The sequence below is a fragment of the Propithecus coquereli genome, unplaced genomic scaffold, assembly GCF_000956105.1.
Source record: "Propithecus coquereli isolate 6110/MARCELLA unplaced genomic scaffold, Pcoq_1.0 Scaffold214, whole genome shotgun sequence".
Classification (NCBI taxonomy): domain Eukaryota; kingdom Metazoa; phylum Chordata; class Mammalia; order Primates; family Indriidae; genus Propithecus; species Propithecus coquereli.
The window spans coordinates 2,523,486-2,548,801 of record NW_012146523.1 but is presented as its reverse complement, the minus strand read 5'-3'; the positions used below and the strand labels follow the sequence as shown (position 1 = coordinate 2,548,801).

The following is a 25,316-nucleotide window of genomic DNA, read 5'->3' as shown; positions in this document are numbered from 1 at the left end:
GCTGGAGCCCATAAGTCTTTATAGGCTCTCCTTATTTTTCATCATTCTTTTTTCTTTTTGCTCCTCTCCCTTAGTGATTTTGAAAGTCTCATCTTAAAATTTGCTGGTTTTTTTTTTCTGCCTCATCAAGTGCACTGTTGAGTCCCTCTAGTATATTTTTAACCCAGTTATTGTATTCTTCAGTTCCAGAAATAATGCTTGCTTCTTCATAGCTTCTTTGTTGATTTTTTTCCTTTTGTTTATGCATTGCTTTACAGATTGCTTTTGTTGTTGTTCAGTTGTCTTTCTGTGCTCATTTAATTCATTCAGAACCCTTATGATGGTTATTTTGAATTCTTTGGTAACTCATATATCTCCATTTCTTTATGGTCAATTTCTGGAGAGTTAATTGTTCCTTTTAATAGGCTATATTTTCCTGTTTCTTTGTACAGCTTATCGTTTTCTTTTTTTTTCTTTTTTTTTTTTGAAACAGAGTCTCACTCTGTTGCCCGGGTTAGAGTGCCGTGGCTTCACCCTAGCTCACAGCAACCTCAAACTTCTGGGCTCAAGCGATCCTCCTGCCTCAGCCTCCTGAGTAGCTGGGACTATAGACATGTGCCACCATGCCCGGCTAATTTTTTATATATATATATTTTTTAGTTGTCCAGATAATTTCTTTCTATTTTTAGTAGAGACGGGGTCTTGCTTTTGCTCAGGCTGATCTCGAACTCCTGACCTTGAGCAATCCACCCGCCTCGGCCTCCCAGAGTGCTAGGATTACAGGTGTGAGCCACCGCGCCCGGCCTCAGCTTATCGTTTTCTATTGGGACCTTGACATTTGAAAGCTCAACTATCTCTCCAGTCTTTGCAGTCTGGTTTCATACGGGGAAGAATTTCTTCATCCACTTAATCTAGTTAGAGAATCTGGAGACCTTGCAAATCTTTTCCGGCAATGTGTCCTCTCTAGCATTGTGTGTGTAAACTCTTAATTGAAGAGGTTTACCTGTGTTTAAGATCTTCCTAGTGTCTGCCTGCTATACTGTGGCTTCTCACTTGTGCTGTAGTAAGCCATGGTACTGGAGCTCCACCTTGTGTCTATCTCTGATATTGCAGACTTTGATTCTAGACCAAACCATGTTAATTGCCTTTGTTCTCTACGACCCCCAGCATGGTACCCTGTTCCTGGCAGTACTTAGATTTAGGCAAGACAGAAACCAGTTTCTAGGGTAGTACCTCCCACCCCATTGGAGCTATATTCAACTTCTTTGCCTCCCCAGGCAGAAGTTGGAAATTGGGGGTTTCCTCCCAATCTTCCCTTGTTGGGGCAGGTGTGTGTGTTTGGAATCATGGGCTTTGATTGTGGTTTTGTGCTCACCTGGGATACAGGAACCTCTTAAGTGTATTCTGTATTTCTCACAAAGGCAATTGGATTGTATGTTGTTAAATACATATCTTCATGGGGGAAGGAGGGTCTGAGGTTTCCTATTTTGCCTTGCTGACCTTACTCACATGTTTTCCGATATTTGAGACATTATCTTAGGAATAATGACAACTTTTTGAACTTGATGGGGATCTGGTGGGTCCAAGCCAAACATTCCTTTTTTCTCAAATACCCATTTGGGTAAAAGATGTAGGAAGGAAAAGGTGGCAATTCTTAGTAAGGAAGTATGGAAAAAGTTGTAAATTCTTGAAAAAGGAGTGAGGTAGGGCGTTAACTCCTGTTTTTCATCCCTGTGTGCTACTTTAGTTCAGTGTAACTCATCAGGACCAATGCACAAGTCCAAATTAGGTAGGCATGAACCTCTGGTTGAGTCTAATCTTGAAAATATTTTCTTCATGATGGGATTTGTTTTGGAGGAGTAGTCTGGGATAGGAAAGCCTTTACTTATATGATTATTGTATGTCCCTAACCTTTATGCCAATAATTGCAAACTTGAAATTGCAGTACTAAGTTAATGGTAAAAAGTTACTCATTTTTGGTTCCATAGCGTCTATCATCCTTGAACACTTTCTTGAAGAATGGATCTTAGTCATTATGATCTTTCTTCTATTTTGAGGATCCATTTTTAAAATCAATTAGTTTTTATTGTTCGATTTGTTCCTATAAATTAATCAACTGTCACTTCATAAAAAGCAAGGAATATCTGGTATTTTTAAAATATAATTTATATTTCTGGCCAGCTAGTTCATCATCTAACTTTTGGCAGAAGAAGAATATGAAAACTTTATGAAACAGAATTATTTTCCTTTGTCCACTATTTTTAATTGACTCCTGAGCAGTGTTAATGAGTAAATTTATATAAGTGAAGTCATGTATAAGAATATAGTTTAGAGTCTAGAAAAATGAGTTATTTTTAGTACTCTTATTTTAAAGCCTTATTAAGTCTCTAATTTTATATAAAATTTATAGCATTAGGAAATTATAATTAATGTTTTAATTTCTTTAGAGTATGTATGTACCAATTCTTATTTATTTAGTTAGTTTTACATCATGGGCTCTCAATGCAGATATGTTTCAATTTTTGTCTTGGTTTAGACTACTCAGAGGTCATGCATTTTGATTTTTAAACATACGTGATATATTTTTTAAAAATAATAACTTAAAAGATGATGGTATGTTTAGGACCCGAATTGCAGTTGTTTACTGCTTGTTTAAATGCACCAAATTATCTATCTTCTTTTGTCTTGTTTCTTTCATTTCTACTAAATTTTGAAGGCCTATGCAGATAATCTCAATTTTCATTGTGTCTTATATTTGAGTTGTTCTTTGACTTTGAAAAATAATAGGCCATCATAATACCCTTCTTTTATTGGATGTCGTATTTGTTAGCATTAAGGAATTCCAGAGGATAGAGGTATGTTCTCAGCTGCTATTAAGAAGATAGAAGAATCTCTAGACCTTGAGAATTTGATTTGGCATCCTTGTCTGCTGTGGGAATGGGTAGAGTAAGGATCACCAACCTCTGCCTCCTTTGAACTGGTAGAGAAAGTGGAATCATAGGGTACTGCAATATTGGGGCACCCAGAGCTAATATGTGAGGAATTATCGGCAGGACCTATAACATGTGAAGGATTTCATAAACTGTGCTATTCTCAACCATATCAATGTTTGTTAACTACATATGTTAATATTTTGTGGGGGCTGTTTTTGTCTATCCCTTATTATAGTCTTCAGTAGCTTAATGGCAGGGAACCTACATTTAGAAGCTTTTGGGATGCTTGCAGCTGGCCAGGTTCATTCCTTGTGATTCTATAACCTGGGTAGAACTTACATTCCTTGGGAAGTTTTGAGGACCACAGAACTTAACTTGGTATCTTCCAGAATTGGGAAATATTTATATTTTCGAATTGAATAGGTAGAGGCTGTTCTAGTGATTCTGATTACTGTACCCACGTATTGGGCTCAGTCAAAACCATAGCTCCATGCTGTTTTATAAAGAGAACTAGACTGTCAGTAAATTGACCTGTGTTCCCTTTAGAACTTAAAAATTGGGAGAGTCTGAAAAATAGTTTTGATGTTAGAAAACCCATGTCATGTATCCATACACATTTTAGTTTGCCCCTTGGTAGGTTATTTAAATTTGATTTTTTGGTTAATTTTAGACTCTTTTTGATCAGAACAATGCTGCAAAAAATGAGGAGTCAGAGACCGCAAACAAAAATGATTCTTCAAAGAAGTTGTCTGTTGAGAGAGTGTATCAGAAGAAGACACAACTTGAACATATTCTTCTTCGTCCTGATACATACATTGGGTCAGTGGAGCCATTGACCCAGGTAATTATTTGCTTAAATTTATTGAAATTAGGAGATGTGCATCTATATCTACTTTTTAATATATTGATAAAATTATTGTGATTATATGCTTTGCAAATCCATAATTTCATGTGTCTGTGTTCAAGAGGAAAGTCAGGTGACAGATCTAGGAGAAGTAGAAATGTCTTCATTTCCTTCTGGAGATAAAAACTATCAGAAGAAAGAAGTGTAGTATAAAATGGTGCCATGTGAACTTTTTAAAAGTCCTTAAGTTCATGCTATGGTTTATTTTAATGGTAGTACCTTCTAAGGTTTGTATTTATGCACTACTATTTAGTGCTTCTTATGGACTTGGCTTACATATCCTAACAACTTGATCCTAACAACTTTTGGAAATAGGTACTGTTATCTCCATTTTATAGATGAAGAAGGGAAACCTTAAATAAGTTTAAGTAACTTGCTCAGATTTCTCAACTTGTGAGAGCTGGGATTCAAAGCTAGGTCCAGTCCAAAATCACGCTTTGTTCATATTATTTTGCTCTGTGCTTCCTACACTATAGGATGATATAAAGTATGAAGTAGAAGTGTAAAGTAAATATGTTTTTATATTTTTCTATTTTATTTAAATTCTGTTTCTAACAATTGTTGGTGCTTTATATTAAAGCTGACTTTATGTGTGAATAAGAAAACAGACTTGATACAAAATGAATACTTTCTCAGTTTTGAGGTTATTTAAATGTAATAGGAGTAGTGACATTGACTATTACTGAAATTGCATTTTTTTTTTTTTTTTTTACTTTGAAGGTCTAAATATTTACACGAAGTAAATGAACATAATGTGGATTTATACTATGAAAAATTGATGTGAAAGATTTATGGGGTAACAAAGTGTTTTTGAATTTTTCTCTCCATGCAGGTAATGTGGGTGTATGATGAAGATGTAGGGATGAATTGCAGAGAGGTTACCTTTGTGCCAGGTTTATACAAGATCTTTGATGAAATTTTGGGTGAGTACTTGTTTAGGATTTAATGCATCTGTTTCTATTAATGTCTCTGTCTATATATAAAGCGACTCACTAGTAAATTCTAAAGGTATATCTCTGGCTTTTATCCTAAATATAAATGTTCAGAAAATTTATACTACTAGCTGTAGTATTTTCATATCTCTGTGTTTCATATCTTTGTGTTTCATTTTGTTCATCTATGAAACGAATGTGTTGTATTTGTAATCCCATAGTTGGTCTGTACTCCTGTATGTGTAGTCATCTGGGATTTGCTGGCATCAGAGTTACCCTGGGGGCATGTTAAATATGGAGATGTAAGGGACTGATAGTGCAGGTTCAGTGAGTTGTAGGTGGGACATGTAAATTTGTGTTTTTCCATCAACGAATTAGGTATTTCAGTTGGGCAACCAAGTTTAGAACTATTGTAAGTGATCTTTGTCCCCCGCCAATCACATGATTAATTAAATTATAATGAAGTGTGAATATCTAATTGATTTCTAAAGAATGCTTGTACTGTGGAAATGTTTTTAACCAAGGATTTTCTAGAGATTCTTTGCTACCTCATCAGTGCAACCTGAGGTTTCTTAAACAGAGGGGTTGTATGCGTCTTTCTGGGCTGCTGCTTCTTGGTCTTTAGGAAAAGGATAGGGAAGTAAAACTGGTTACATGTTATACCTTTGCTCTTGCCTTCCAACTATCCACCTATTTTCCTATTTATTTTTGGTTGATCAAACAGTGTTTGTCAAGAACATATTTCTTCTATGATTTTGTTCAAATTTTCTTGAAGCAGTGGTTAATGAATATGAAAATATTTTTATTGTCAGCTATAGTGCATAAAGTTTAGAATTTTCATTTCTAAGAGTGTTTAGGACCTTTTCTTTGTAATTCAAAAATAATTGGTTTGAGTTCAATCTGTCTATAAAATCACTAATTTATTGAAGGACATCAATAGAAAGTAATTATTAGTTACCAAGATAAAATATAATTAAAGAAAATTTTTTACTTTTAGACCTGGATTGGGGGGGCAGTTAAAACACAGGTGTTTGCTCTTAATTTGTTTTTATATATCACTAAAACATTTTCTCCTTTTTTTGTGGTGGAAAATATAACAGTAATTTGATATGACTTAAAATTTAGGAATATTATTTGGGAAATAAGATTTTGTATTATTGTCATTAAATATTACCATATGTAAATGTTTATATTAACCAGTGATGCACATACAGTTGTGACCATGTTTTGTTTATTTATATAATTTTGTATATTACTCATCGAGATATTTAATTTTGTAGTTAATGCTGCAGACAATAAACAGAGGGATAAGAACATGACCTGTATTAAAGTTTCTATTGATCCGTAAGTATATTTCAAGTTTAATTTTTTATCCTAAGTTGTTTTTTTCAGGTAATCCCCAATTTATAAATACTCCTCAAATGAATAATGTCTATGGTAGTACTCCTTTGTTCCCGTTGCTTCACTTTGTTATTTTTGCCTCTTTTTTTCTGTATCATTTATTACCTTTTTCCCCAGAGTACTTCCCTGGGAGCCCTTAGAGACCATTTTTCTTTGATGCTGTGGATGCTATTTCAGCTGTTAGAGTAATCACTTTATCTTTCCTTCTTACCTTTACTTTGGGATTCAAGTTAAGAGCTATTGTTAGTGTTTTTCTAGTTATATTATGGGTTAAATTTGCCTTTCATGACTGGTATTTGGATTTTTCCTTATTTATGACATCATTTAATAAATTAGGTACTGCTGGTTTTACAGAATATATACCAGGTGTTTAGCTAATTAAGTATCACTGGTGATTTTTTGGGAGGGTGAGGGGGTATAAAAAATAGTTTTAAACTAGAAACATAGTTGTTACATTTGTCATGTTTTATTTTATATTGAAATAAAAGAATTTTTTTTAGCAGAGGCAGTTAAAATGAGGTGGGAGATAAATAGGAAAAAAGTTAATATCTGATTGCCATTAAGAACCAAATAAATTCAGTTATGATTCTATCTCACTCTTATGCCCACACAAAAAAACAAAAATTCTTAGCTGTTCCAAGGAAGAAAGGGTGAAGGTAGTGTATTTTTCACGTCTCCTCTTTTATTTCTTTTGTTGTTGTTCACTAATCATTGGTGAGAGATTATTGAGTCTTTCCCCTGCCTTTAATTGAATTTTATGTATATCTAAAATTGGCAATAGGCAAGCATTTTGTGAGAAGTGTTGCTTCTTATATTTTATTTCTGAATTTTAACCAAAACATTTTGTCTCTTGTGAATTTCCTCCCATAAAGTCATTTCTTATTTTTTCTTTACTACAGTAACTACAGAATTAGTGTTATTTTTATTAAAATGAATTTTATTTCAGAGATATAATTTTTGTGTAAGTTATATTTTTAATTTAGGAAGTCATTTTAAAGCAGAATTCAAATGCGAAAAGCATTGTTATGCTGTTTATCCAGTTGATCCAGTTTTCTCTGTGTCCATTTTGGTATCCTTTGAGTTTCATTCTTTAACATTTTTATATAGCAGATTTTTATTTTTATTTGTGCATGTGTGCATTAGAACTTCTTGTGTGAAGAAGAGGTTAACTTTTAATAGCTAATGGGCTAAGTTTATAGGGTATATAGCACAGCTTAGCTTTTATTCCTTTTTTCCCCCATAGTACTCTATGATGTAGGGATAAAATTTAAGTAAAAAGTCATGGTTATAAAAGGCATGAGAATACATTAGCAAGGCATACCATGTAGAATTTGGACAGCTCTTCTAGAAGTTAGAGAACTTGAGGCAGGTGTTAGTATGTTTTGCCTTGCTGTAAAGGAATACCTGAGACTGAGTGAAATTTATAAAGAAAGGTTTATTTGGCTCATGTTTCTGCAGTCTGTAGAAGAAGCATTGTGTCAGCATTTGCTTCTGGTGAGGGTTTCTGGGAGCTTCCAATCAAGACAGAAGGCAAAGGGGAAGCAGGTGTGTCACATGGTGAGAGAGGGAGCAAGCGTGGAAGAGGTGGTGGTGCCAGGCTGTTTGAAACAGCCAGCTCTCGGGTGAACTTACAAAGTGAGAAATCACTCATTAACTCATTACTGTGGTGAGGGCACTGAGCCATTTATGAGGGATCTGCCCCCGTGACCCAGACACCTCCCACTTGGCCCCACCTTCAACACTGGGGATCACATTTCAACATGAGATTTGGAGGGCAAAAATATCCAAACTATATCAGAGCAGCTTCTTATAGGGAAGCTTAAAGCTTGTTAAATAACGTAACAGTCAGTATTGAAACAGTTTATCTGGTGGCATCTATCTGATTAAAAAACAAACAAGCACATTAACCAGAGTTCAAAATATTCCTCTAGCTTAAGTATTCTTGTTTCTTTAGGGTTGAAACCTTAAAACTATAGCTTTCAAAAAATATCACACACTCATGCTAAAATATATATACATATACATTTCTTTTTTTGAACAAATAGGATCAGAAGATGTATACTATTTTATATCTTTCTATTTTTATTCAACATATTATGGACAGCCTTTCTTATTAATCTATATAGATCTGCTTAATTCTTTTAAACTATTTCCCATTATTATGTGGATGTATCATTATTTAACCTCTTTCTAGTTGGTAAATAATGGATATTTAGATTGTTTTCAATGTTTCTTTTTAGCTTTAATTATTTTTGAAACTTTATTTGTAGCCTATTCAAACACAGTATTCTTATTTCTAATATCTCTGTGAAGATTATCGATGGAGCATTTAAGATTCTTAAAGACTTACTGGAGAACTGATGTCATAAACTGACCCTAAAGGTTTGTGTAAAATTTGGCTAGACAAAGGAGAGAGGAAAAAGACATTATAAGTAAGGGAAGGACCCATAAACAATGAAATGGAAGAATTGAGAGTGAACACGGACAAGTAATAAAACTGACTTGGAAAAGTAGGATGCATGTTGCAGAAGAGTGGTAATTATATTTGGCTGCCAGCTGGGATATGGGTAACAGGCCTTGAACATGTAGTAGAGGATTCTTAAGCTTGAGTTTGTTGATATTGTGGACTTACTGCTGTGTTCTAGAGCAAAATATAGTGTTACAAAAGCTGGATTAAGTCAAAGTTATACAAAATATATTTAAGTGGAGTGGCTATAAAGGACACTTGCAGTAATCAACATTTAAGGTGATATTAGTCTATCTAGACTACTGACATTTGGAATGAAGAAAAGATTGATGCTGATATGAAGTGAATCTAATAAAACAAACCAATAAGATTTGATGACTTGTAATTCTTGAGAGTGGTATAAAAATTTGAGCCTAGCAGACTAGTAGAAATGAAGCTCTGCTGCAGAGCGAGAGAAAGAAAAATTGATTGCTGGTTTGCGGAGGGAGGATGATATGTTTCATTTTAGTTTTTTTTCCTACTTTTGATTAAATTACCCCTGGATCTTTGATTTTCATTTTGTTTTTTATAACTTAATTTTTTAGTGTAATAACTACTTCTAATAATTCTCAAGAGAGTAAGCTATGTGTAAGTGAAACAGTGTGTCTGGGAATAATTGTGAATCAGATTGGTAAATGGTAGCTTTTTAAGCTAATTCTCAGTATTGGTTATGAAACTGTGTTTCTTTTCAAATTTGTCTCTTAAGTGGATAAAGGTATCATACTACTCAAAACAATGGAGTATGTAAAATTTTTCATCTGAACTACTGTCTATGTCAAGTTCCTGTTACTTACTCATAGGAGCCTCTACTCTACACCATTCAGGGCTAAAGTTGATGGTTTTGTGATACAAAGGCTGAAAAGACTCAAAATAGATAATATCTACACATTTTAAAACAATTGAAATTAATTATTTGACACAATACAAAGAGCACTCTTAACATTTAGGCTGAGAATGGGATACATTTCAGGCTGTTGGTACCTTTTCCAGTTATACTGCTGTAGCAGTTAGGTAGGAAACGAAAATAATAATACCCCCTGGCTCTGTAGAGCTGTGATTCACAAGTGTTATGCTGGTAGAGTCAAGCAGGACGATCATGGCTAATGTATATGAAAAGAAAACTGAATCTATAGGTGAATTCTTATAAAAGCTCACTTCTTTTACTATTTTCTGGGAGGCTGAGAAGAGTTTTTTCTCCTGAGAAATATTGCATTATTTCCTTGCAGACCTTATTGATCCTAATTTGAGTTATGGCTCAGGGATAGAAATGTGTGTCCTCAGCAAGTATTTTCTTGAAAGATGAGTCAGTGTCTTTTAATTGATGATGCTAGCATCTTACTTATGATCATTCAGGTTTATTCTAGATTACTTTACTTTTTAATTAATTAACGTATCTTTAAACTATCTTAAGCTCTAAACTCTGCTTGTTTATTTACAGTGAATCTAACATTATAAGCATTTGGAATAATGGGAAAGGCATTCCAGTAGTAGAACACAAAGTAGAGAAAGTTTATGTTCCTGCTTTAATTTTTGGACAGCTTTTAACATCTAGTAACTATGATGATGATGAGAAAAAAGTTACAGGTAAAGTCTGAATAGAATTTTGATTGAAAAATATTGTTTTCTTAACAAAATCTCTAACATACTATTTTTATATAAAATATTACAGGAAAGGAAACCTGTGCAGTTTTTTGTGCGAAAATCCTTTTCAGAATTAGTGTCTATCTATCACGTATAAGTATTGTCTTGATAATAGTCTAACGGTGACATTTTAAAGTCTGGTAGTACATTGACTTTTATCTTAGAACTGCTGGAACTTTAACCTAGCTGACAGTTTGGGTTTTGATTTAGATAACACTGGTGTGATGCCTATATATGAATTTGTTATTACGTAAGCACTATGTCATTAGATATTAAATTACTTTTAAACTATTTTCCTTAAGAAGGTCAGGATCGAAAATCTAGATTCTCTTTGAAAGTGCTTTGACCAAAACCAAACATTTTCATACTTATTTATGTTGCCCAAGTAGATTGATAGTTTCTTTTTTAAAAAAACCAAGGTTCTGGGAAGTGATATAGATTTAAATTTTATAATAGAGAAGCAACTTTGATAGAAAGTTCAGATTTCATATTCACATAGACTTACTGAGTAATGAAAGATACCAAGCTTAATTCTTTTGAAATTGCGATTGGAGATAATGAATCTACAAAATACCTATTTTAATTACATTACTATATGCTAAATCTTAATTGTATTGTCCTTTAAATAAAAAAAAATCTGAAAATACTCTAGAATGTTCAATCAATGATTGATGAGATAATGCAATAAGTGGAACTGTTTTACAACAGACTTGCCCTATGGTAAGTTAAGAAAGTTCCTTTAAAATAATTTTCACTAAACCTTTTACGTTTAATTTTTCTTACAGGTGGTCGCAATGGTTATGGTGCAAAACTTTGTAACATTTTCAGTACAAAGTTTACTGTAGAAACAGCTTGCAAAGAGTACAAACACAGTTTTAAGCAGGTATGGCAGAAACATTGTTTTGCTGAGCTCATAGAATTTTAAGTAAATTGTAGGGATACATACCAAACTTTTTTTTTTTTTTTTTTTTTAAAGCATTAACCAAGTCTTAAGACTAAAGAGATGTCAGAATGCCCGGGAGATTTCATATAAGCCTATCTCTTTACCATTCCTTTAGAAAAAAATGCTTTGACAGACTTCCTTTAGTTAAGTATTAATGAAAATGTCTTGAACCTCACAGACTCATTTCAGTGCAACCCCTTTGCATATTTGAAAGATTCCTCATTGAATCATCAAATTCATATTTCAAAATATTATCTTCATTTTATTCTTGTAGGTCTTTAAAATAGTTTGACATTTTATGTAAACTAAAACAATTTTGTCAGGAAAAGCATCATGCCTGTTTATTTTTTGTGAAAGTCTGTACAGTTGTGTTGAAGAAATTGAAAGATATTTTGCCAATAGTATATAAAGTTGTGCAGTTTATTTTTGACATGAGGTTGTTATAATAGTTGTGTAGTTGTTCTTTAGTGGGGGTTGGTTCCAGGATCCCCCTTCCCATACCGAATCAGAGGGTGCTCAAGTCCTTCATAAAAAATGGTGTAGTGTTTTCATATAACCTACACACATCCTCCCATATATTTTAAATCATCTTTAGATTATTTGTAATACCTAATGCAGTATAAATGCTATGTAAATAGTTGTCATGCTACATTTTTTTAATTTGTATTATTTTTTATTGTTGTTATTTTTTTATTTTATTTTTCCCAAATACTTTTAAGCTGCAGTTGGTTGAATCCACAGATGCAGAAGCCATGGTTATTGAGGGTTGACTGTATTTTAAATTTTTTCATCTGTAATACTATCAGTTTCAAGAATTTGTTTGGTTTGTTGTGAGGTTGGAAAATGGATATAGTTGTGGTAAATGAATGTATTTCATGAACTGGGTCTTTATGTATTATGAAATGTAGAAGCATTATAGAAATATTTGATTATTTTTCTTTTAAAGACATGGATGAATAATATGATGAAGACTTCTGAAGCCAAAATTAAACATTTTGATGGTGAAGATTACACATGTATAACATTCCAACCAGACCTGCCCAAATTTAAGATGGAAAAACTTGATAAGGATATTGTGGCCCTCATGACCAGAAGAGCATATGATTTGGCTGGTTCATGTAAAGGGGTCAAGGTCATGTTTAATGGAAAGAAATTGCCTGTAAGTGCCCTCTAAAATAGTTTAATACTTTGTTATTTTGTACACAGGATATTGTTAGATCTTGCTTTTTAAATCTGATATGATAATCTCTTCTGGTTTGTATGATTCACATTTAAAGTGATTATTGATATATTTGAATTAAAATCTACCATTTTTCTAGCTGATTTCTATGCATTGTATTTGTTCTTTGTTTCTTGTTTACTCTTAGTCTGCTTTCTCTGGTTTTAATTGAGCATTTTTTAATGATTTTATGTAATCTCTTCTATGTACTTATTTATACGTCTTTAAAAATTTTTTTTAGTGGTTGCCTTAAGATTTACAATAAGTATATTTTGTAAATGGTTTTAGCCCACCTTCAAATTACGTGTAGTGGAAGGACTTTATGACAGTATAACCCCAGTCCTCCCTCCTGTTCTTTGTGTCATTTCCCTTTTACGTATGTTCCAAACACCAGAAGAAGACAGAATGAGGCAGAAGAAATATTTGAAAAAATAGGGGCAGAAAAAAAATCTCAAAATTAGTGACATTGTTACTGCTTCAAGCAGTTATTTTTTTAGAGCAATTAAAAATGCAATGGAAGATTATGTTTTACATATTTTTATTCCATTTCCAGTGCTCTTCATTTTTTGGACTGGATCTGAGTTTCTGATTTTAATCATATTCTTTCTGCGTAAAGGGCTTCCTTTAGCATTTCTTATAGATCATTGCTAGTAATGAATTCCCTGTTTTTGTCTGAGAAAGTCTTTATTTTCAAAGGATATTTTCACTAGAATTAGAATTTTGGGTTAACAGTGTTTTTCTTTCAGAACTTTAAAGATGTCACTTCATTGTCTTCTTGCTTACATGGTTTATGAGAAATCTGCTGTGTTCTTATCCTTGTTCCTCTGTTGATAAGGTGTTTCTTTGTTCTCTGGCTGCCTTGAAGATTTTCTCTCCATCTTTGGTTTTTTGAATATGATATGCTTATGTGCATGGTGTGTTTTGTTGGTTTTTTTTTTTTTTTTTTCCTCAGTTTATTTTGCTTGGTGTTCTGTGAGCTTCTTGGATTGGTTGTTTAAGTTTATCACTAATTTTGAAAATTTCCAGCCATTATTTCTTCAAATATTTCTTCTGCTTTGTTCCTTTAAGTGGTATTACCATTATGCATATGTTATGTTGTTTGGTATTGTCTCAAGCTCTTGAATGCTTTGTCTATTTTATTCACTGTTTTTCTCTTTTTGTTTCAGTTGGTTTAATTTCTAATGCCCTATCTTCAAGTTCACTGATTTTTTTTTTTTTTTTTCCTCTGGTGTGTCAAGTCTGCTTATGAGTTGTCAAAGGCATTCTTCATGTCTTCTGTGTTTTTTAAGGGAGATGGGTCTAGGTAGATTTCCCAGTGGCTTCTGTTTCCCTCTCCAGGCCAGCACCATGGGGGGACTTTTTTCTAGATTCTCTCTGATTTTCCTGTGAGAATCTGGTAGGGTTTTTGGAGGAAAAACTTTGCAAAAGAGTACAAGGCCCTTATAACTATGACCCCTATATACATTGATACTAGTCTACATTGTTCTTGTAGTCATTAGTCAACATTTTTAGTTTAATGTTCCTACTAGCTTATTAAACTTCTCCCGGTAAGCAAAAGTTTAGGTTCTGTGGTTTCCTACACATACTTGTGTCTCTCCAGACTTCAGGATGGCCAGCTAGCCTGTAATCTCTATTCTTTGATGGATTTATGAAAAGTCATTAATTTGTTGTCTGACCAAGTGTTTTCTTGTAAAGATAGAAGCTTTTTTCCCCACCTCACTGCATGTCTGAACTCAAACTGGAAGTCTACTTTGTCATTTTAAAAACTTAAATTTTTGAAAGATTTTATAACAATTTACCTGTCCCTTCATATCTTCTCTTTATCAAGTACACAGAGAAATGAATTCCTTTTTAGAGGGCAGGGGTTAAGGAGTAGATTAGGGAAATGCCATTAAGAGTTGGATCTATGTATTAAGAGCTTTCTTATAAATGAAAGTATAAGAAATACTTAATGTCATTCACCTATTTGAGCTATCACTATAAGAGTAATTGTTTATTTTTGTATTTTAATAGGTAAATGGATTTCGAAGTTATGTGGATCTTTATGTGAAAGACAAATTGGATGAAACTGGGGTGGCACTGAAAGTTATTCATGAACTTGCAAATGAAAGATGGGATGTTTGTCTCACATTGAGTGAAAAAGGATTCCAGCAAATCAGCTTTGTAAATAGTATTGCAACTACAAAAGTAAGTATGCAAATTCTTTGTTTCCAACTCATTGGCAGAACCGCGCTTCATTAAGAACTGCAAAATTAGCAACAAAAACAACAACCGAAAAAAAAACCAAATCTGTTTTTGTTAAATCAAAATTGACTTATGAAAACGAAACCTTATTGTCTGTGAAATAGCTCTGTTACAATTTATTTAAATATCCTTTGAGAAATAAGTTTATATTATTAGTGTTTATAATTGAACATATTTATATTTTGTGGAATTTAGAATAACAAATTTCTTATACTGTGTCTTGAATTTGGATGTAGAAGATAATAATAGGAGATGAATTAGTTTTGGGGTCAGATTGTGGAACATATTATCTGCCATTCTAAGGAGTTTGAACCTTCTTCTGTAGGATTTTTGATTTCCAAATCAAACAGTATTCTTATTTAAAAGCATTTATTTATTCATCATAATAAAGTGTTGGACAATATAAGCATGCAATATCCCAGAATAGTTTAAAGCTGTGATTTGTCACTCTTACTCAAGTTTTACCTTCTTCTGATGTTCAATGTTCAGTATTTTTAATAATCAAGCATCACTCTCTTTAGTCAACAAAAGTTCTGAGTCAGTTTGATTATATTTTGTTGTGTAATTGAAGCCTAGCATACAGTGGCTTAAACATGTAAAGATTTTATTTTTTCCTCTTCCAACTAGGGACTAAGGGTAGATAGTCTTAGTCTGGTACCTTAGGCTCCACAATGCCATCAGGCACCTCTGCTCTTCCTGGCTTTCTTTTCTGCCACTCTTAGCATGTGGCTTTCAGGAAGATGCCTACTACACCCCATGCTTCATTTCCAAGTTTTAGAGAGACAGAATGGGTCTGGCTAGGTGCATATGCCAGCTAAATCTCTTTTTGTCAGGAATACAATAGTTTCCTAGAAGCCCCACCCAGTAGATCTCTGCTAACATTTCATGCACTAGAACTGGGTCAAATGGTTATCCCTAACTATAAGGGAGTCTAGGTTAGCAAATCATTTTAACAGGGCATGTTCCCAGTTAAAGATAATTTGTGTTTGTTAATGAAGTAAGGGGAGAGTAGATATTGGATGGGCAACTGACAGTGATTGCTGTGATCTCTAGGCTCAAATCATGTGACTCTTATTACCACCATCCATACCAGTTTGCATTCTGAACTTTCATATTGTCTTGTATTCTGTTGTTTTTCCTTTATATAAATAATTGAGTTGGCTGTATGGAATTAATATGGAGGTGTGTAGCATAATAAGAAATATGTATTTGGTCTTTGTGCCCTGTTCCTGACACAGAGCTTCCTGAAACACTTGTAATTTCCTGATAGGACTGTTTTTTGTTCTAATATTTGATCTTTGTCCTTGGTTTCTGACACAAAGCTCCTAAATCCCTTGGAGTTTCCTGGGTAATAGGAGCATCTTTTGTTCTAGTATGGCAACTCTTGGCAGTCCCTTAGATGGCTTCAGGATGGGGGAGCTGGTTGCCAGAAAGACCAAGCCTTGATTAGAAGCCTGGAGCTTTCAGCTCTACCTCCCCTCCCCTCAGTCTCTGGGGCAGGGTGAGGATCTGGAAATTGAGTTAAAAATCAATCATGACTATGTGATGAAAGCTGCATAAAAACCCCTAAACAGTGGAGCTCAGAGAACTCCCAGGTTGGTTAATACATTGAAGTGCAGAGAGGGTGGCCTGTCTGGAAAGGGCATGGAAGCTCTGTGCACCTGTCCCCTCATTCCTTACCCTACACATACTGACTTGTATGCTTTATAATAAACTGGTAAATGAAAATAAAGTGTATACTTGAGTTCTGTGATCCATTTTAGCAAGTTATCAATCCTAAGAAGTTGGTCATGGCAACCCTTAATTTATAGCTGGTTGGTCAAAAGTACAGAAGGCCCAGGACTTGTGACTGGCATCTAAAGTGGGGGGCAGTTTTATGGACTGAGCCCTTAACCTGTGGAGTCTGTGCTAACTCCAGGTAGTTGGTATCAGAATTAAATTACATTGTTGAACGTCCAATTGTTGTCTGGTGAATCAGAGACTTGGTTGTTGATATGGAAAACATCCCGGAATTAGTGTCACAGTAGGGTGAGAAAAAAACCACAGAAACTTAATTAATAGCCCTGTGGCCAAAAAGTTCTTATTTTTAAAATCCGGACTCTCATTCGGAGACTCATATTACTACTTTAGAAAATAGGATTTGTAAGACTGATGTCAAAGTATTTTGCTGCTACCCTAACTGTAGAAGATTTTGGATTCCATACCTTTTTTTCCCTCTTTAGGGTGGACGGCACGTGGATTATGTAGTAGATCAAGTTGTCGGTAAATTGATTGAAGTAGTTAAGAAAAAGAACAAGGCTGGTGTATCAGTGAAACCATTTCAAGTAAGTGACATTTTATATGTTATGGTGAATTGCTAAATAATATCAGTTCTGATGTTGACTTTTTTTTGATATGTTTCAACAGGTAAAAAACCACATGTGGGTTTTTATTAATTGCCTTATTGAAAATCCAACATTTGATTCTCAGACCAAGGAAAACATGACTCTGCAGCCCAAAAGTTTTGGGTCCAAATGTCAACTGTCAGAAAAATTTTTTAAAGCAGTGAGTAAAACTTGTATTATTTTTCAGTGTTATTATTAAGAGTTGATTAAGTAGTTTTCTTGATATATTTATTTGTGATTAGTTCCTCTCATCATATTAACTGTGGGTATAGGCATGCTTACATTATAAACTAATATGCTTAATTCTGATAACTTCAAGAGATAGACTTTGTTGTTTCATAGAACAATTGATTGTTTTGCCAAGCATTTAAGTAGGGAATTATGTAACTAATTGTGTTTTTAGCTTTGCATTTGCCATTGTGAAGCTCAGATTTCCCTCTAACAAATGTACAGGTCCTTACAAGACTTTCATTTCTATTCTCATTTCAATATGATCTGCTGATTTTTACTTTACATATTTTTTTATTGTAATGTGTACCTAAGCTAAATATTTTCTACATATTTCAAAATTTCGTCTTACATTGCACACAACTTTTAAGGCTATATTAACTTTTCTAAAATAAGGTGAGAATACAAATAAATAAATCTTAGATTTGTAACCAGAGCCTTGTGGCTGCGAGTAGCTTCTTGTAATCTATACAGTAGTCAAGATTTGCTTCAGATCCCTTGTTCAGCAGTAGCATCAGTAAATATTTATGAAGTACTGTAATGTGCCTTTAAACACATTTGGCAGTGAGAATGTAAAAATGAATCATCATAGCTCCTCCTCTTTGGAAGTTTAGTTTGGTGGGAGAATAATGTGTAACTGCCATAGAGATAACATATTTGTCAAATTCCGGTATTGGAGTTTCAAAGGTAGGTTATCAGAGACAAAAAAAAAAAAGTTGATTTTTAGGTTATAGTCTAAGGCCTATAGAGGTAATACTTTTGGATTTAATCATAATGAATTCTGAGCACAAATTACCCTACACTAATGCTTTCCCAAATTTGTCCTTGTAACAGTTCTCATGGTTAAGTGATTTGATTTTAGATTTTATACTTTTTCATTTAGATGGAGTAAATTTATATTTGGCAACACAACCCACCTCTTCTCTTTATATATCTTAAACATTCCAGAAAACTATTGCATATACCTAAAATAAAATCAGCCAGGATGATAAAAAATAACTTTTAGGACTTGGAATTGAATATGCTTAAATTCTTTTTCTCTTTGAGTTAACACTTGTCACATGTTGATTCACTGCAGGTACTAACAATATGTAATATATATAATGTTGAAATCCTAATTACCAAGCTATTTAAAGAATAGGGCATATTTATAAGTTACCAAGTTTATCCTAATGTTCCCTTCATGTTGTTATTTTTTATTTGTCATAGTGAATTCAAGACTCATATCTTGTATTGAAGGATATCAGAAAGATCAATGTCTAGAATTTGCCAACTAGTAAATTCATTGATAGATCAGCTTTTACTATGTTAGTTTTGACAAAATTAATTTGTAACAAGAACAATATATATTCCTCGTGGAGTTTATATGATAGAACTTTTCTCATATGCAGTAAAGTCATCCTTTTTTCATGTGTTTATATATTTAATACAATAGGTCGTTGTATATAGCTGCCTTAGTTCCACTGTTGTTGAGTAAAATTTACTAGCACATATCATCATTATCACTATTATTATTTTGACTGCAGATTCCAGGTAATGCATTAAGCCCTATAAATTTTAACTAAGTGTATGAACTTCTGCCTTGTTTGTATACCATTATACTTTGATTTTTAGGCCTCTAATTGTGGCATTGTAGAAAGTATCCTGAACTGGGTGAAATTTAAGGCTCAGACTCAGCTGAACAAGAAGTGTTCCTCAGTAAAATACAGTAAAATCAAAGGTATTCCCAAACTGGATGATGCTAATGATGCTGGTAAGATTCAGATATTTTTGAAAAAGATTTTAATTTAAGTTTGTCTTTTATCCAATTCTAGAATTTTTTTTCTTTTCCACATATAGTTAGAATATAATTTTCTGTGCGGAGTACAATTTTATTTCATCGAAATCATCACATGTACTACATATTACTAATTTTGGGGGGCTAGGAATTCAACAAAATATACTTAATGTTGAAGCTATATTGAATGTAAGATGACTCTCATAGTCTTTCACTGTCAGCATTGTGATTGTTAATTTTCTAACTTTTTTTAATCAGTAAAATTATGAGGAATTTTGAGTATATGTCATTTTTAATTTCTTTCAGGTGGCAAACATTCCCTGGAGTGTACACTGATATTAACAGAGGGAGACTCTGCCAAATCACTGGCTGTGTCTGGATTAGGTGTGATTGGGCGGGACAGATACGGAGTTTTTCCGCTCAGGGGTAAAATTCTTAATGTACGGGAAGCTTCTCATAAACAGGTATAAGTATATAAATATATCTCCACACATGTATCTGAGATTTCTAATACTTTACTACTAAAATTTTAAAATGTAAATTCTGACTCACTGTTTGTGTACTTCAATACTTTAAGATATTTTCATTGATTTTCCTTTTTGCATAGATTATGGAAAATGCAGAAATAAACAATATTATTAAAATAGTTGGTCTACAGTATAAGAAGAGTTATGATGATGCAGAATCTTTGAAAACCTTACGTTATGGAAAGATTATGATTATGACTGATCAGGTTGGTTTGAAAGTCATCATATTTCAAATTCACATCTTTAGATTATCCTTTTAGTATTTGTTTTATGAGACATTCTCCAAGACATTATATGTGAAAGTGCCTACATCAAGGGGAAAAATACATTGTTTAATGGAAATGCTTGTATGAAGCACATTATACATTATCTAATTTTTGAGGTTACCATCTTTAGTTATTTAAAAGTATTTTAAAATGTAATAAATATGAGAAGAATAGAACACAGTATAGTAATACGGCGATGAAGCCTACATACGGAATGAAATGATGGAATTAACAAGAATAATTAATAGGATACTGGTTAATATTTGCATATAATGGCATGATTTGGGATGTACAAAAACTAGGAGGAGTTGGATAGTAAAATCAAGTAATCAAGAAACAATTAGAAAATTGAAAAGGGAGAGTTTTATTTGCAGCCAATTGTTGGTCTCATTTATGCTCTGAGTAAAAGTATTTGTGGAGAAAATGTTCAATTGAAAAAAGCTGCTACAAAGTTTTAAGCAGAAAATTTGCAAGTTTTATGTTAAGAGAAGACTTGTGAACACCCGTACTCTGGGTTTTCCCTTCCATTGCCCCGTGAATGGCATTATAACCATATTTTATGTATTTTCCATCCTTAAATCATTGTTTTAGTGAAATCTAGGAAACTGTAAAAGAGATGTAATGATAATATATTTCGTGATGACAGGAAGAGTCAGTCTATCAATAGTCATATTCTTTATTTGCATTTTAAGAAAAAAATGCTATGCTTATCTAAATAATATCTATTTTTTTGTAAAGTGCAATTGTAAAATTTGAATGAAATTTTGCCTCTGCTGCATTCATACATTTTAAAATCTGGTTATATAAGTAATTATATTTTGTAAAATTATTATAGGACTACTTTTTACTTTACTAACATTTATTTAGGATCAAGATGGTTCTCACATAAAAGGCCTGCTTATTAATTTCATCCATCACAATTGGCCATCACTTTTGAAGCATGGTTTTCTTGAAGAGTTCATTACTCCTATTGTAAAGGTACTATTTGCATTAATATATCTTTCTACTTTTGTGTTAAAGGATAGCAGAAAAAACTAATTTTTTTTTAATTAATTTAAGGCGAGCAAAAATAAGCAGGAACTTTCCTTCTACAGTATTCCTGAATTTGATGAGTGGAAAAAACATATAGAAAACCAGAAAGCCTGGAAAATAAAATACTACAAAGGTTTGTATTTTAAAATACTTAAATTTTGTGAGGTAACTACTGATATAAGTTTATTTTTTTGAGAGCAATCTAAAAAATATTTTGAAAGTTCATCTCTTTTAGACTTTGAAGACAGCTCTTGATGATTTTTAAAAAATTGTTAGAAAAATTTTATAAAAGTATAGTATTATAATGGATTCCATTGAATGGAATCACCGTTTCAGTGGGCAGTCTTACTTCATCTAAACTTCTCTTATTACCACCCCATTAGGTTACAATATTAATACTTCAGACATTATAGTATTTCATCAATAACTACTATGTCTCTAAAATAATTTTTAAAATAGTCCATAATACCATTATCATACCATTTTTAATATCCTTAAATGCCTAGCCAGTGTTAAAATTCCATTGATTATATTAAAAATGTTTATTTTTATAGAGTTTTTTTGTTTTTGTTTTTTGGGTTTTTTTTTTTTTTTTAGTCAGGTTCCAAACAAGGTCTATACATTGCATTTGGTTGATAAGGCTCTTAAATCTCTTAATATATCATTTCTCTTTTCATACTTTTTCCTTGAAATATATTTGTTTAAAAAGTTGTGTTCTGTATAATTTTCCACATTCTGGATTTTGCTGATTGTATCTCTGTAGTTTCATTCAATATATAGCACTTTCCTCTTTCCCCTTATTTTCTGTTAACTTGGAGGTGTGATCAGATTTGGATTAGATTTGTTTGGCAAAATCATTTCATGGGTTGTATTGTGTACTTACGTGTCAGGAGGCATATAATATCTGATTTGTCTTTTTTTGTCTATTAAGATTGATCAGTTAGTATAGATGTTACCAGCTTGATCCATCATATTATTATAACTTCCCCACTAGCTTTTCACTTGATAGTTTTAAACAGCCATTGAAATTCATGACTCATTTTTATTTTTAAAATTTTTCAGGTTTGGGTACCAGTACAGCTAAAGAAGCAAAGGAATATTTTGCTGATATGGAAAGGCATCGCATCTTGTTTAGATATGCTGGTCCTGAAGATGATGCTGCCATTACCTTGGTAATTAAGTTAATTTTTGAAAAGCTTTTGTTAGCCATCTCCCTACCTGCCATACTTTTTCTCCCAGTCCTGATTTCCTGTGATAGACTGATTTGAAGTTCTAATGCCCAAACTAGTTAATTTTAATTTCCCCCCAACCCAGATTATAGCATGCTCTCCTACTTCTTTAATTGAAAGACCTAGTTCAAATGTATTTTTAATAAAAACATTGGGGAAAAACCTTAATTTCTCAGAAATTAATAGTTATTTGTCATTATACATTTTAATTTGTTGATGAAATTTTATTTTTAATGTGTGAAATCATTATCTGGAATCTTACAGGCATTCAGTAAGAAGAAGATTGATGACAGAAAAGAATGGTTAACAAATTTCATGGAAGATCGGAGACAGCGTAGGTTACATGGCTTGCCAGAGGTTAGTCATAAATAAAGAGTGGTGATCTGGGGGAAGGAAGAGAGAGATACTAAAATTCATACCATAATAATGACAATATTGCTATATAAAATTTTCTCTTAGCAATTTTTATATGGTACAGCAACAAAGCATTTGACTTACAATGATTTCATCAACAAGGAATTGATTCTCTTCTCAAACTCAGACAATGAAAGATCTATACCATCTCTTGTTGATGGTAAGTAACAATTGTTTAAAAATCTTTCTCATTTTTGTATGTTGAGTATAGTTGAATTTCATGTACTTTAAGCCATCCTTATGATACATTTTTAAATTTTTGAAATCTTATAAAACATGAAGAACTGATTCAGAGGAATTTAAAACCTTTTTGATGTTGCTTTTGAGGTATGTTTTGGTAGGGCTCAAATCTTTAATATTTCTTAGTTTGGAACGTTTAAACCCGTTTGAGTTTTTCAGGAAAATTAAGACTAATCTTTAAAGCTGTTGCTCATGTTGACTACAGAATTTCTAAAATAAAAAGTAAAATGGGACTTGATAATTTCTAAAATATTTATCAGAGAATAAATTTAAAAAACACCGTTATACCCCATTACCCAAAACCTAATGCTTTAACTTATTTAACTTGACAAAAAAATTTAGAAACTGTTTCCCATTAGTTGAAGCAGATTTTGGTCTTCTATCTAGAACCTTTGCCCCCCTCATTTTATAACTTTTGGCAAGTTTGTTGGTCTTTTGTGTTCCTCTGTTTTTTAGCTAATAGCACATAGTCCTACTCATCCATTAAGAAAACTTCCTTCTGTGAAGTCTTCTCTAATAGTTCCTGTGTAAATTGGTCTCGGATGCCAAAACATCTATGCCAATTATTGTGTGCCTCTTATGTTACCTATATTAATTTTGTTTCCTCAATTAGATTATAAAATTCTCAAGGAAATGACCATATTTTATCATCCTCTAGTCTCTACCATCTTCTGGGCCCATAATAATGAGAATGATAGTTAGCATATACTAAATGGATTATTACTATGTTCATTGGCCTAGAGTGAGAAGAATGATAAGGAAGCAGAACAATTGGCTCACATCATCTCATGTAATCCTTATGATAACTGTATTAGGAAGGTAATTGTTTCTGTTATGCTGATGAGGACACAGACTTACTGGTTTAGTAATTTGCTCAGTCACATGGCAAATGGTCAAGTTAAGAAGAATATTCAGATTAGTGAGGATTCTAAAGCCTGCGTTCTTAACTACCACAATAGACCTCTTCCTTGTAAGCATTTTCCTGATTTGGGATACCTATAATATTTTTCAGGCTCATTGATGGTTTGCTGGTACTCTATTTACAAGCAGCAATTTGGTTTTACAAGTGTTTGGAAACTCCTATGAATGCAATTTTGTGCCACTGGGCAATTCTTTAAGACCAGAAGGTTATTTTTCAATTGGTAGTTCACTTTTGGAATAGATGGAGATGGCATAAAAATGTGTTAGTATGTACTTACTTTGTTACAGAATCTCAAGTGACAATTTTATCCAGTTATTCTTCAAAAACAAACTACCTCTCACCTCTCACAAAAATCAATTCAAGATGGATAACAGACTTAAACCTAAGGCATGAAACCTTAAGAATTCTAAATGATGAAGGCCGGGCGCAGTGGCTCACGCCTGTAATCCTAGCTCTCTGGGAGGCCGAGGCGGGTGGATTGTTTGAGGTCAGGAGTTTGAGACCAGCCTGAGCAAGAGTGAGACCCCGTCTCTACTAAAAATAGAAAGAAATTATCTGGACAACTAAAAATATATATAGAAAAGATTAGCCGGGCATGGTGGCGCATGCCTGTAGTCCCAGCTACTTGGGAGGCTGAGGCAGGAGGATGGCTTGAGCCCAGGAGTTTGAGGTTGCTGTGAGCTAGGCTGATGCCATGGCACTCTAGCCCGGGCAACAGAGCCAGACTCTGTCTCAAAAAAAAAAAAAAAAAAAAGAATTCTAAATGATGATGTTGGGAAGACCCTTTCAGACATCGGCCTAGGCAAGGAATTCTTGAAGAAGAACCCCAAAGCAATCGCTGCAGCAACAAAAATAAATAAGTGGGATCTAATCAAATTAAAAAGCTTCTGTACTGCCAAGGAAACTATCACTAGAGTGAAGAGACAGCCCACAGAATGGGAAAAAATATTTGCTCTCTACACATTTGATAAAGGGCTGATAACCAGAATCTATCTAGAACTCAAAAAAATCAACAAGAAAAAATCAAACAACCCCATCAACAAATGGGCAAGGGAAATGAACAGAAACTTTTCAAAAGAAGACAGAATAATGGCCAGCAAACATATAAAAAGATGCTCAACATCTCTAATCATTAGAGAAATGCAAATCAAAACCACAATGAGGTATCACCTAACCCCGGTGAGATTGACCTCTATCAAAAAATCACAAAACAACAAATGTTGGCGAGGATGTGGAGAGACAGGAACACTCTCACACTACTGGTGGGAATGCAAGTTAGTGCAACCACTGTGGAAAAGAATTTGGAGATACCTCAGAGAGCTAAAAATAGAAATACCATTCGATCTAGCAATAGCACTATTAGGCATCTACCCAAAAGAGCACAAAACATTCTACGATAAAGACATCTGCACCCGAATGTTTATGGCAGCACAATTCACTATTGCAAGAATGTGGAAACAACCCAAGTGCCCATCAATCCATGAGTGGATTATTAAAATTTGGTATATGTTTACAATGGAATATTACTCAATCATAAGAAACGACAGTGATCTAACACCTTATACTTTCCTGGATTAAACTTAAGCCCATTATCC

At 33.2% G+C, this 25,316-nt stretch overlaps 1 protein-coding gene across 2 annotated transcripts in view; it reads left to right on the top strand.

Annotated features, from left to right (window-relative positions):
- The window catches only part of TOP2B (topoisomerase (DNA) II beta 180kDa), a 65,817-nt gene that overhangs the window by 15,326 nt on the left and 25,175 nt on the right, over positions 1-25,316 (top strand). Inside the window, exons 2-18 of one of the 2 annotated variants that reach the window (XM_012644552.1) lie at positions 3,598-3,753; positions 4,649-4,739; positions 6,029-6,092; positions 10,094-10,239; positions 11,082-11,179; positions 12,186-12,398; positions 14,472-14,645; positions 16,925-17,026; positions 17,109-17,246; positions 18,929-19,067; positions 19,398-19,555; positions 19,699-19,824; positions 20,752-20,862; positions 20,944-21,049; positions 21,979-22,088; positions 22,410-22,502; positions 22,605-22,719. In XM_012644552.1, the coding sequence (XP_012500006.1) occupies positions 3,598-3,753; positions 4,649-4,739; positions 6,029-6,092; positions 10,094-10,239; positions 11,082-11,179; positions 12,186-12,398; positions 14,472-14,645; positions 16,925-17,026; positions 17,109-17,246; positions 18,929-19,067; positions 19,398-19,555; positions 19,699-19,824; positions 20,752-20,862; positions 20,944-21,049; positions 21,979-22,088; positions 22,410-22,502; positions 22,605-22,719 (2,140 nt within the window). Of the gene's footprint in view, positions 1-3,582; positions 3,754-4,648; positions 4,740-6,028; positions 6,093-10,093; positions 10,240-11,081; positions 11,180-12,185; positions 12,399-14,471; positions 14,646-16,924; positions 17,027-17,108; positions 17,247-18,928; positions 19,068-19,397; positions 19,556-19,698; positions 19,825-20,751; positions 20,863-20,943; positions 21,050-21,978; positions 22,089-22,409; positions 22,503-22,604; positions 22,720-25,316 lie in introns of both variants that reach the window. The other variant, XM_012644551.1, reaches the window with a different exon arrangement.